This window comes from Dermacentor variabilis, chromosome 2 (genome assembly GCF_050947875.1).
Source record: "Dermacentor variabilis isolate Ectoservices chromosome 2, ASM5094787v1, whole genome shotgun sequence".
Taxonomy (NCBI): domain Eukaryota; kingdom Metazoa; phylum Arthropoda; class Arachnida; order Ixodida; family Ixodidae; genus Dermacentor; species Dermacentor variabilis.
The window spans coordinates 201,588,743-201,601,788 of NC_134569.1; the positions used below are offsets into that span (position 1 = coordinate 201,588,743).

General features: G+C 44.5%; 1 protein-coding gene across 1 annotated transcript in view; it reads left to right on the forward strand.

Annotated features, from left to right (window-relative positions):
- LOC142573039 (cytochrome P450 4V2-like) overlaps positions 1 to 13,046 on the forward strand; it is a 69,689-nt gene that overhangs the window by 35,638 nt on the left and 21,005 nt on the right. Inside the window, exons 4-9 of the mRNA XM_075682539.1 lie at positions 4,003 to 4,202; positions 5,581 to 5,650; positions 6,018 to 6,144; positions 6,927 to 7,115; positions 9,958 to 10,131; positions 11,145 to 11,211. Coding sequence (XP_075538654.1) covers positions 4,003 to 4,202; positions 5,581 to 5,650; positions 6,018 to 6,144; positions 6,927 to 7,115; positions 9,958 to 10,131; positions 11,145 to 11,211 — 827 coding nt within the window. The remainder of the gene's footprint in view (positions 1 to 4,002; positions 4,203 to 5,580; positions 5,651 to 6,017; positions 6,145 to 6,926; positions 7,116 to 9,957; positions 10,132 to 11,144; positions 11,212 to 13,046) is intronic.

The window sequence follows — 13,046 nt, forward strand, 5'->3', positions numbered from 1 at the left end:
TAACGGATTGTCTCACTTTGAAGGAACACTATTTAGCGAGGTAAGGTGTCATAATAAAATGTGCTTTTGCAGCAGTTAAAAAAATGTCAAGCTTCTGTTTTGTGCGACGTGGCTCGTTAATATAGAGAATGACCAAAAAACGAATAATCGGGGGCGGGGGGTTCTTCGTCCTGAAGTTTTTTCGAGCAACAGATCGCCATGAGGTCTTGGATTTTGGCAGCCCCTATTTTTGGTGTAGTGCATTGGTTATCGCTAAAACTGCACTACATTGCATTCTAAAAGAATGGCAAACTCAACACAGTAAGCTTTGAGAACTTTTTCTTGAAAAGGCCACCTACGAAAAATACTCTGAAATCCTTGACGACACCATGGCTCATCCACATTCAACTTCCCACGCGGAATTGAAAATGAATGAATGAATGAATGCCTTAGCCTTGGAAAATCTTTGCAGAAGTGGACTGGGGCCAAGCTAGCGCAGTGAAAGTAGATAACCGGGAGAGGAGAGTGCTGTTGGGGGACGTCACGAATGGTCCGCTTGCCCTCGCTTAGCTTGTGGTGGCAAGTCGGAAATCGCGGCGGCCTGCAACGGGGAGAGAAAAATGCCGCTAGAACGGATCATCAGCGAATAAGAGTTGGCAGAGCGACGTCGTATACTTGCCGAAAGGGCTCGGTGACGCATTACTGCTACGCAAGAATTTTAGTTATACGCAAAGAAATCCACTCTCCTCGGCAGCTCCGAGTAGCCAGTGACAGAGTGACCGGCGGGCAGACTTCTGTTTCTTTCGGAACCAGCAGTTTGCCGCTACTCCGGAAACATTACTTTTGCTCATCCCTTTAATGTGTCTTTAGTGAGCGCACAAACGAGAAGAAAGGGGGTTAACCGAGGGACCCGATCTTTATTAGTCAAATCATAAGAAGCCAACAAACACTGACACCAAGGGCAACATAGGGGACATTACTTGTGCTTAATAAATGAAATAATGAAACGATAAATTAATGGCAATTAAAGTTGATGAAAATACAACTTGCCGCAGGTGGGAACCGAACCCACAACCCACAACCTTCGCATGCGAAGGTTGTGGGTTCCGTTCCCACCTGCGGCAAGTTGTTTTTTCATCCACTTTAATTTCAAATAACTTATCGTTTCATCATTTCATTTATTAAGCACAAGCAATTTCCCCTATGTTGTCCCGGGTGTCACTGTTTGTTGGCTTTTTAGTGAGCGCATGTCACTTTGACTTGGCAAGCTTTCGCGGTTTCCTGATATCCAGTGATAGACAGGGAAACTGGGCGCAGCCCGGCAAATTTTTATCGATATCGGTGAGCTAATCTTAGAAAGGCGTAGGATCGGGCATATTCGTATCACGTCTATTTTGCATCATCATGCATAATCAGTGTGCACGCGTCGTATCAGATGCGGTGTTTTTGCAGTTTTAGTGAATTCGCGTGGGAGACAGGCGCAGTAACGCTAAGGGCCCCGTGCCGCAGAAAATTCGGTGCCGGCGTCGGCGCCGCTGCCGACGTTGGCGTCCCTTGAGCGCAAATTGCCATACGCAGGGTGTTTCACGTAACTTGAACCAAGAATTTTAAAAAGCCGCTTGACCGCAGCTAAATGAAACCAACGGCATATGGTTTGCCCTCATGTGGCGCTCCTTAGAGTATTTTTGTTATATCCCGCTTAATTAGTCAATCAACTAAGATCAATTATGCAAAATGTTTAATATTCACTTTAGGGCCAAATGCGTTTCGTTTCGTTGTAGAGGGAGTTCGGAAACAACCGATCTAATTTTCTGCCCCAACGTACATGCTGCGTGGCGATCATTTTTTTTTTATTTAAAGAAAGCCCGCGAAATAGCCTTTAAAACCACGTGACTGCACTCGTGCGCTATCGTATTGCAGCGCTCTCAACCGTGCGTCGAGCCTATTGCTTATCAGAGACGACGGCGCTTCCTTTCCGTGTGTTACCGCCAAATATGCTGACGCACTGCGAGTCCCATGACTGGAGCCGCGGCCGCTCACTTCACCACGGTCCGCGCGCACGGTTCTTTCGCACGAAGCGCGGTTGAGAGCTTTGCAGTACGATAGTGCATGAGCACAGTCACGTGGTTTTATTGCATATTTCACGGCTGTCTTTAAATGCCGAAAAAAAAATCGCCACGCATCATGTACAGTCGCGGTCAAAAATACGCGGCCCACGGCTCCAGTCGGCGGAGCGGCCGCGAGCCGCACCGCGGCGCTCGCGTCGGCGCTGCGAGAGTTTGCGCTCTGACGACAGGTATCTCCCTCGCTCTCGGGCGGATACGTAACGGACGATACGTAACGGGCGGATACGTAACGGATACGGACGATACGTAGGGAGATACCTGTCGTCAGAGCGCAAACTCTCGCAGCGCCGACGCGAGCGCCGCGGTGCGGCTCGCGGCCGCTCCGCCGACTGGAGCCGTGGGCCGCGTATTTTTGACCGCGACTGTACGTACATTGCCACAAAAGAATTCGATTGCTCGCAATGAAATTGAATGACACAACGAAACGGGCACTTGGCCCTAAATTAATATTAGAAAGTTTGCATAATTCATCTTGGTTAATTAACTAAAAATACTCTAAGGAGCGCGACATGACGGCAAACCATATGCTGTTGGTTTCATTCACCTGCAGCTAACCACTGTCTAATCAGCTAACCACAGTTTTTAATCATTGGTTCAATTTACTTCAAACACCCTGTATGTAGGTAAACGTATATGTCAAGCCTTGCTATGTGACATGCCGTATAAGCGGGTTACATTGTCGCAACATTTTATCAATAAGTTGCTCATATCTTATCTTACATTTCTGACAAAGTTATTCCGCGAAATTTTGAGAATGGCAACCCAAAAACAAACGTCATCTGACAATACACTGACGGCGCATGCCTTTTATGTTAAATCCTCTCAGACTGGAATATTAAAAGTGCGAAACAATAACAGAAACATCAAAAAGATGTTAATTTTTTGGCGCGGCTTTGCACAACCTAAGCTAAGCGACCTCCGAAATTTTCTTCTTTCTTTTTTTTTCTTTTACAAATCGTGGAAGGATAATGGCAGGAATGGAATAGAAACAGATTGTAATAGCTTCGCGCTACAGCGCCCTGAGTTGCACAGGGCTGGAGGAGCGTAGCTGTTTGTGTACTTGGTATTGCGTCATGTTTGTGTGTGTTCTTTGTTTTCTTCACGCAATCTCACTTAACATAATGGCAGATTAAGTCAGGCCAAATAAACAAGCCTGAAGTCAACTTACATGTAGTGGCCTGAAAGTATAACTCACACAAACACACTAAAACACAAAAGTTAGCAAGTAAGGCCAGTACATTCATTATCGATGATATTGCATCTTGCAATGGCTAGTATCTAGTATGAATGTCTTTACCGTCAGAAAGTATTGGAAAGGCCATGATACTGTTGGTTCGGTTCAGCATAAAGAAACGCATTTGTGCTCGGGTGGGCGCGTAATTGCGTGTGTCTTTTGCCGCTAAAACGAACCCTGCTAAATGGAAGCTTGCGTGTAGACTCCGACAGTTCTGGACACTTTAACTTCTCGAGGATTCAGTGCACTTTTGCTAAGCTGAGTTTTGCGTTAACAGATTTGGAGGTGGCTGTAGTTTCATATTGTACGTGACTTTCATAAGTATAATAAATTGCATCTTCTGTTTCGGTCGCGACAGGTGCGTACCCATATAGCACATTTCTGAAATCCTTGACGTCACTGTGGCTTAACGGCCCTCAAACTTCAGTGCAAAATTTAAACCGACCGTATGACTGCTGCTCGTCGAACTGCGTGCGCGCAGAGTCTCTTTCTCTCTCTTCCTCTTTCTATTCCCCTTTTCCCTTACTCCCAGTGTAGGGTAGCAAGCCGGACGCTTGTCTAGTTGACCTCCCTGCCTTTCCTCTCTTTGCTTTTCCTCTCTCTGGTTAAAATTCTGCCTCTTGATTCGTCCGGTGTTTGACCAATCAATCTCTTGCCGTGCAGCGGGGGCGACGCGTGGAAGACCAAGCGCAGGATCTTCATGCAAGCCTTCCACGCAAGCGCCATGGACGGCTACTTGGGCTTCATGCAGGAACACGCCGAGTGCCTCGTGGCGAGGGTCGACCAGCTGCTGAAGGAATCGCCGGGCGAGCCCGTCGTATGCCTCCAAAACGTGCAGAAGTGCGCGCTGGACATAATCGGACGTGAGTACGTGTGCTGCCAGCTGCAGAGGTATCGTAAACGCCCAACAATTGCATGACGGGCTGGATAGAGTGACTACGGACAGGCTTTTATTTTTTAAAATCTAATTCAAATTTTGAGTTCGTACAATGCCTATCAGACAAGCACTATTTCCTTACGGTAACAATGGGGATACAACGAACGTTAATCAAAGGATGATTAAATGTCACGATGGTTATGCCTGCCGATCAGGTGTCAACTGCTACTTGCTGGCTTGTTGCGTTTGCCCCTCCTTCTTTGTCAGCATCTTTGTATCCACGAAACGTTGAAACAGAAAGGTAAACTTTCACAGGACTGCTGCTCCGTATGTAGACAGGAACCCTGCATGATCCCGTGTTGGCCGTGAACGGCGTTTCTGTCCGTATTTGGACGGTAATATGCTGTGCCTACGGACACGTCAGTAAACAGAGAAACATAAGTCATGTAGCACTAGGCAGAATTGGCGACATCTGAACACTGACATAACTATGAACGCAATTATGAACACAGGCATAGCTTTAACAGCCAGAAAGAGAGCGGTTTGAATCAGAGAGCGAACGGGTATAGGCGACATTCTGATTGACATAAAAAGAAAGAAATGGCGCTGGGCAGGTCGTGTAATGCGTAGAGTAGATAACCGTTGGACCATTACGGTGATATAATGGGTACCAAGAGAACGGAAGCGCAGTAGAGGACGACAGAAAACTGGGTGGTGCGACGAAATTACGAAATCTGCGGGGGCTAGTTGGAATTGGCTGGCGCAGAACAGGGGTAATTGGAGATCGCGGGAAGAGGCTTTCGTTCTTCAGTGGACATAAACGATGACGATGATGATGAGGATGATGACGACGACGACAACAACGACAAGGATGATGATGATGAACGCTGGTAACTCTTTGGATGCATAAGATCATGCAGCGGCCCTTGCACCGAATATCTGATCGTGCGAGGTGATCAGGGGTCCGAGAGTGTGCCACCAGTGCAGTGAGATACGTATCCTAGTGACGTACTTCCTAGTCACCTGATGAGCCCGAATACCGAAGTAAATTTCTGAGCTATAAACATTCGTACTGTACTCTTTGTGGCTCAACTTCCGAGAAACGTAATTTTAACAAATTTACACGTGAACAGCACACATACGGCGTGTGGTATAGACCTGCCGTATATGATTATGGCCTGCGCTATAGGCAGAGAGGCAGTGAGTAACCAATGAACGCTGTACCAATTTCTCTTGTCAATTCAGTAAATAAAATCTAGCATATGAACTAGACACTTAATAATGCACCTTTGAGCGGCTCATGTGCTTGAAACAGAATGTCAGCGAACGGGGCGCCATCAACCAATTTTACATTTTCATTTCAGGCTTTGCCTTGGGTGAAGAGCTCGGTGTTCAAAAGGAGAAGCATGGAAACTATGGCACCTACTTTCACATGTGGGTAGCATGATGAATTCACAAGCCTTGCTAATCTTTTTTCATATTTTGCGCTTTTCGCCTATTCAGTACATGTATAGAAACCTTAAACAGGCAACAAGAAAGTTGGTAGTAAGTAATTTATAGCGAAGGTTATTGGTGGCAAAATGTTTCTTGTGCATCGTTTGTGAAATTCCGTGAAGGTAAACCAAATTCTAGCTTCTTCTCTAAGCTGATTACTCTTGCATGTTTGTCTGATTTATTTCTCTGACAAAACAAGTGTATACATTTGTCCCATGACGCGTGTTTGGCCTTGAACCTGTATGGGCAGGGTCACGCTTCAAACCTAATTATACTCCTTGTTTTATTGTTTTCTTTTTACGTACAGGTTGACAGTGCTCATAAGCTCACGGACATTTCAACCCTGGAACTGGCTGGACACAGTCTACAACATTACCCCCAGTGGAAGACTCTTCCAGAAAACACTGCAAAAAATAGAAGCAATCGTCAAAGGCGTAAGAAATTGCTTACTGGCCGCATAAAGCTGCATGGCACGTCCGTAAGGCACTGCAGTTCGCAGCAATAAGTTGGACCGTCGTAGTTGGCTTAGACGCAACAGGGCTCACAACTATTGCACGAGAGCGCATAAGCGCTGTCATGCATTTATGCAAGTCAGAAAGCAGCGTAAATCGCATAGCGAGCTCGCGTATACTGATATAGCGTTCATTCGCGTTACATTATTTGTCATCACACAATAGAGCGACAACACGAAAAGTGCAACACTGAAGATATTTAACTCCGCAAAGCCCAGTGTATTGCTTTTGATACGCTGAATTTCAAGCCTAAAGACTGATTTAAGTGCTGGAAACCTAATATAAAGCCCATACTAGCGTTTTTGATAGACGGGAAGGAGTTTGCAGTTATGGATAGTTTAGCAAATCGAATACTAAGTAAGCATTTGATCGTTAATAAATGTTTATTCGATTATAATTTCGCTGCGCTTTCGCATACCAGTGGTATTCTACGTGGGCAGAAAAAATGAAAGGCTTTGTGTGCCAAGATTGTGTGGCAGAAGGCTAGGCGCTGGCTTAATGCAGCCCCCAAACGCGGCCAGCCATTTCATGGTACGCTGAGTCCTTTGTAGAATAAAAACAAATAAACGTCTACAAGGAGAATGAAATCATGAAAAGAAAATAAGTGCAATGTTACAACCATTTCCCACCATGCCTAACTATTCCAATAATCTTTGCGCTTTTTCCTAATGTGCATCTCTATTTTTCTTTTCTTTTTAATAAAGGTAATGAAGAACCGCAAGAACGTGCTCCAAAAGCTCCATGATGAGATACAGGACCACGAACAACAAGCTTTGCCGAACAGCGACGGCGACGGTTCTTTGTTCCTAGATAGTCTTCTGCTGGCCCACATAAAGAACCCGTCGTACACACTGGATGAAGCAAGGAAAGACGCAGACTTCATGATGTTCGCAGTGAGTCAGCCTCTGGCTTTCATACAACACTTTGCAAGTGTGCCTTATTTTGTAAACGCAAAACGCATACAGTCGTGCCCGCATAATTCCATGCGATATGATTTATTGCACGCTGCATGCAAGGACTTTTTTCTTTGTAGGTACTATACAGTTGTTCTGGTAAACAAATCTTGCTTCCCATTTCTGAACACGTTGAAGTTTACTGATTGGGCATTTATTGCTGGTGAGATGCCAAATTACATTGGCGTATTCAAAGGCTGGGCCTATCATAGCCTTGCAAGCTTCAAGTTTCACGCTTGGCGCAGCAGGTGATAGTTTTCAGAAAGCCTAGTTTGCGTTGGGCCGCTCCACAGATATTATCGATGTGATTTTTCCAATTTATGTTGTCTGTGATCGTTACACCGAGGTACGTAAGTCATTTGTTTCTTTTTTAGAATTTCTTTGCCGTTTACACCGTATCTAAAATTTAAGTAAAATGTATTATTTGAGAACGTCACGTAAATGAACCTATCAAAGTTGTTCTTCATGTCCTATCTGGAGCACCAAACAAATATTATCTGCGAGGATTAATTAATTAAAACTTTATTGCTGACGCTTTGCACACGACAGAACAGCAGGCTGTCCTAGGCAAATATTGATATTGATTAATATCATTCGCAATGTAATTTACCTAAAGTAAAAACAAGATAGGCCCAGTACCGAGCCCTGAGAAAGCCCCGATGTTACAGGCAATGAGATGAACATTCACCAGCTATTTCAAATAATTGTTGTCTTTTACTAGAATATGCTTCGACCCATCTGATGCTTTGTATATTGATGAAGAATGTCTAAAGCTTTCCAACAACATTTTGTGTGGAACTCTATCAAATGTTTTTGAAAGAACCGGGGATGTTAAATCGATGTGTTCTTAAGAGTTAATGACCTTGGCAATGCAGTGGACCATTTCGCATAATTGAGTGACGGTTGATAAGCGCTGACGAAAACCATGCTGTTTAGTATAAAAAAGATTATTCCTTTCTATGTGCTCTAGTAGCTGTTTGGAGATTATATGCTCTAGTGTTTACTTAGTGAGCACGTAATGGAAACAGGGCGACAATTTCGAACGTCAGGCTTACTTCCCGATTTTAAAACATGCACAACACTAGCCAACAAGCAGTCACTGGGAAGCTTGCTGTTCTGTAATGAGGCCGTAAATATTGTCTAAAAAACATGGCACCCATTCACAATATCGCTCAAGAAATTCATTAGGAATCTCACTGGGACTGCATGACTTCTTGGTGTCTAAATTCAACAAAAAAGACCAACTACACCTTCTTTCGAAATAAAAATGTCGCCATAAGGTGTCTGCGGCATAATTTCGGGACCAGTGGTCGATTTCGAAAAGACTGATGCAAAGAAGTAATTCAAGGTTTCAGTAATTAACGCGGGTTCACTGCATACGATTTCGTTCAAAAGAACGGCATTGATTACTCAGCTGTTACCAGATAGGTACTTCCAAAACTTTTTCGGGAGAATCAGACATGTAGTCGGTCAGCACAGCGGGAAAGAAATGCCTCCTGGAACCCTTTGGCCCGCATCGCACTTGTGCAAGGAGACCAGCGCTTTTCTCTGCGTTCTTTGGAATTCGTCGTCGTGCGCGACGTCGCCTTCGTTTTATAAGAATAAGGTCGCGGGTCATCCACCGATGGCGTTTTCCACAGGACTTATCTGTTTTCGACGCAAACCATGATAAGCAGTGATGTACGGTGTGCCGGCAGTATTTCCACAGCTTACTGACGTCCTCTTCATGCGATATCATGTCGAAAGCGATTTCTAGGCGACAAAGAATTGATACGTCATCAGCTCGATTGAAATTGTAAACCAGCACGGTTTCTCTTTTGTCCAAGCATCTCTTGCTATATTCAAGACTAGCTACTCCTATATATATTGTGGTTCAATACTCCTCCACCAATATCAATATCAATGTTGCGTTGCTCAGAAAGAACAAATCGAGGACCGCGTTCACTGATCACTCTAAAACTGTCGGTTCGTTAACCACCTATATCAGCCCCTGTTTTGTCATTGCTTCGAACATTCTGCGTTCGGTTTGTCCACTAGGCCCGGTATTCGTGGGTTACAACCTGCATCAGGTAAGTTGAAATCTCCGGTGATTATGATTCTAGTGCGGTCGTTGAAAACGGCCGCTAAGTGTCGAGGTCTTCCAGAAACTGGTCCGGGATACTCGGAGGGCGATGTACAACTTCGATTAGTATTATCATACTGGCAAAAAACAAATTATACCACCCATTTTTCTATCTATTCAAAGACGCAGGGGCCAATACTTTAGCGGTTCCTTAACAACGCCACACACCCGCCTGTCGTCAGTCTATCGCTCCCGAGATACACGGTACGAGCCAAGAAAATATTTCGTCATCTGTAATTTGCTGATGCAAGCATGTTTGAGTAATAGCAGTTATGAGCGAATAACGTAGTCAAGATAGCACTCCAAACTGTTCACACTTGTTTACAACGCTTCGGCCGTTCAGATTTAGTAGTCGAATTTCGCAGCTGCTATCATGTAAATCATTATGACGAGTATCGGCGTCTTGGTGATCACGCAGTTTTATCCTGTAGATCTCGAAATTCCATCCCACGTGCGGACATCGCCACTGACGCGAAGCCTATAGTGAACGAGCTGGATCACTCTGGAGACTTAAGCGTCAACTTGGGATTGCGTTTGGAAAGATAGGCAGCACTTATTAGCCGGGTTAAGGTTCTTGCGCTTGCCATCGTAGTTGTCGTTCTTGCTGTTTGTTTGTTTGCATTCGGTTTCTGCAGTTATCCAGTACTGAAATAATTGCAGGGCAGCGACTCCAGTTCGTGTGCCATTAGCTGGAGCCTCTACCTTCTCGGTCTCCACCCGGAGAAGCAGCGGAAAGTGCAACAGGAATTGGACGATGTCCTGGGCCACGACACAGACAGGTTCTACACGATGGATGACCTAAAGCGCCTGGAATACATGGAATGCTGTGTAAAGGTAGTAGCCGCTGTTCACCTAGCTCATTTCGCTGCATGCTATGAGAATTGCCCGTACACTCCGTTTTCACTAGCCAAGAAGCTGCTATACAGAGGACGTCATTTAGATTTACTAGATTTCTTCAGCGGCCACTAGAGCATGCACATGTCTTTCGCGTTGCTTTCTCGACATGCAGCGTGCTAAGCTGAAGCGATTTCAGGAAAAGTCTAGACACCCATAAGCAGTGCAGAAAGTGCAAGACTAGCTTCGGTTAACTCGAAATGCATGGTGCAAGTTTTCCTGCGAATTGTCGCTGTAGATTGTTCCCGAACATATTATTTTCACATTACTCAGGATGTTAGGCATAAGATGCTCAAAGAGGCCAGACTGAACTTGATGCTTGAGAGGACTATATGCGTTGGACCATCATCATCATCTATTTGTCTTTGTGTCCACCGCAAGAGGAAGGCCTCTTCCAGCGATCTCCAAGTACCCTTGTCTTACACTAGCTGATTCCAACTTGCGCATGCGAACTTGCTAAACTATCGGACAACGGGCAACAAATGCGATAATAAATTAGCTGCAGTACGTGCATGATAGAGGGTAGCATATTTTTATTTGAAGTTCCCTTCCTTAATTTTCTTGTACTTCATGCGCCTTGCATGAAAGCCTCTAAATAATATATATATATATATATATATATATATATATATATATATATATCCTTTTGAAGGCGAGATTCGCTTTTATTTGGGGCGCATATTGATCGCTGTTCCTGATTTACTTGCTACTTCCAGATAAGTGATGATGGTTGTGTTGCAAATTTTGCGAGATGAATGTTCAGTGGCAAATACTTTGTTGAACCAGGGTGCCTAAAGCATTACGAATATTGATTTTACTGAGCGCGCTAAGGCTGATAAAGTCAGGACGTCGCTCAAAAGTCATGCGCAGCAAGTGTCCAAATATAAAAAAAAACATTAGTGACCTTTCGTATGCTACGAAAAGACCTTCATAGTGGTTTCTGTGAATCGCAGGAGACACTACGCCTGTGCCCGCCGTTCCCCTTCATCGGAAAAGTTCTTGATGAAGACCTAGTCATTGGTAAGCCACTTATTCTTTACCCCCGTAGACTCCACTTGAAAGCTGACGTAACCATTTCTGCCCATCAGCGAAGTTCCTGATTGCAATCGTATCATCATCATCATCATCATCATCATCATCATCATCATCATCATCATCATCATCATCATCATCATCATCATCATCATCATCATCATCAGCCTGGTTACGCCCACTGCAGGGCAAAGGCCTCTCCCATACTTCTCCAACAACCCCGGTCATGTACTAATTGTGGCCATGCCGTCCCTGCAAACTTCTTAATCTCATCCGCCCACCTAACTTTCTGCCGCCCTCTGCTACGCTTCCCTTCCCTTGGAATCCATTCCGTAACTCTTAAATGACCATTGGTTATCTTCCCTCCTCATTACGTGTCCTGCCCATGCCCCCATTTCTTTTTCTTAATTTCAACTAAGATGTCATTAACTCGCGTTTGTTCCCTCACCCAATCTGCTCTTTTCTTATCCCTTAACGTTACACCTATCATTCTTCTTTCCATAGCTCGTTGTGTCGTCCTCAATTTGAGTAGAACCCTTTTAGTAAGCCTCCAGATTCCTGCCCCGTAGGTGAGTACTGGTAAGACACAGCTATTATATACTTTTCTCTTGAGGGATAATGGCAACCTGCTGTTCATGATTTGGGAATGCCTGCCAAACGCACCCCAGTCCATTCTTATTCTTCTGATTATTTCCGTCTCATGATCCGGATCCGCCGTCACTACTTGCCCTAAGTAGATGTATTCCCTTACGACTTCCAGTGCCTCGCTGCCTATTGTAAATTGCTGTTCTCTCCCGAGACTGTTAAGCATTACTTTAGTTTTCTGCAGATTAATTTTTAGACCCACTCTTCTGCTTTGCCTCTCCAGGTCAGTGAGCATGCATTGCAATTGGTCCCCTGAGTTACTAAGCAAGGCAATATCATCAGCGAATCGCAAGTTACTAAGGTATTCTCCATTAACTTTTATCCCCAATTCCTCCCAATCCAGGTCTCTGAATACCTCCTGTAAACACGCTGTGAATAGCATTGGAGATATCGTATCTCCCTGCCTGACGCCTTTCTTTATTGGGATTTTGTTGCTTGCTTTATGGAGGACTACGGTGGCTGTGGAGCCGCTATAGATATCTTCCAGTATTTTTACATATGGCTCATCTACACCCTGATTCCGTAATGCCTCCATGACTGCTGAGGTTTCGACTGAATCAAACGCTTTCTCGTAATCAATGAAAGCTATATATAAGGGTTGGTTATATTCTGCACATTTCTCTATCACTTGATTGATAGTGTGAATATGGTCTATTGTTGAGTAGCCTTTACGGAATCCTGCCTGGTCCTTTGGTTGACAGAAGTCTAAGGTGTTCCTGATTCTGTTTGCAATTACCTTAGTAAATACTTTGTAGGCAACGGACAGTAAGCTGATCGGTCTATAATTTTTCAAGTCATTGGCGTCCCCTTTCTTATGGATTAGGATTATGTTAGCGTTCTTCCAAGTTTCCGGTACGCTCGAGGTCATGAGGCATTGCGTATACAGGGTGGCCAGTTTCTCTAGAAACTGGCCACCCTGTATAACTGCACACATATACAGTTTACGTATGGAAGTATTGCACTAAGAAATCTTATCCCATTATGATAACAGCACATGTCGTCATAGGTAGATAGATCCATGCTGGTCTCCTGGGCGGGTATGGCTCTGCGTTCTATATTTTTATCATCCAATATTCTCGACAAGTAGCACAGAACCAGATCTAGGTCGGGGCTATAATTGAAGATATGTCTTTAAATGAGCTACCATATAATAGGAAACATATTCTTACATAGGAAAA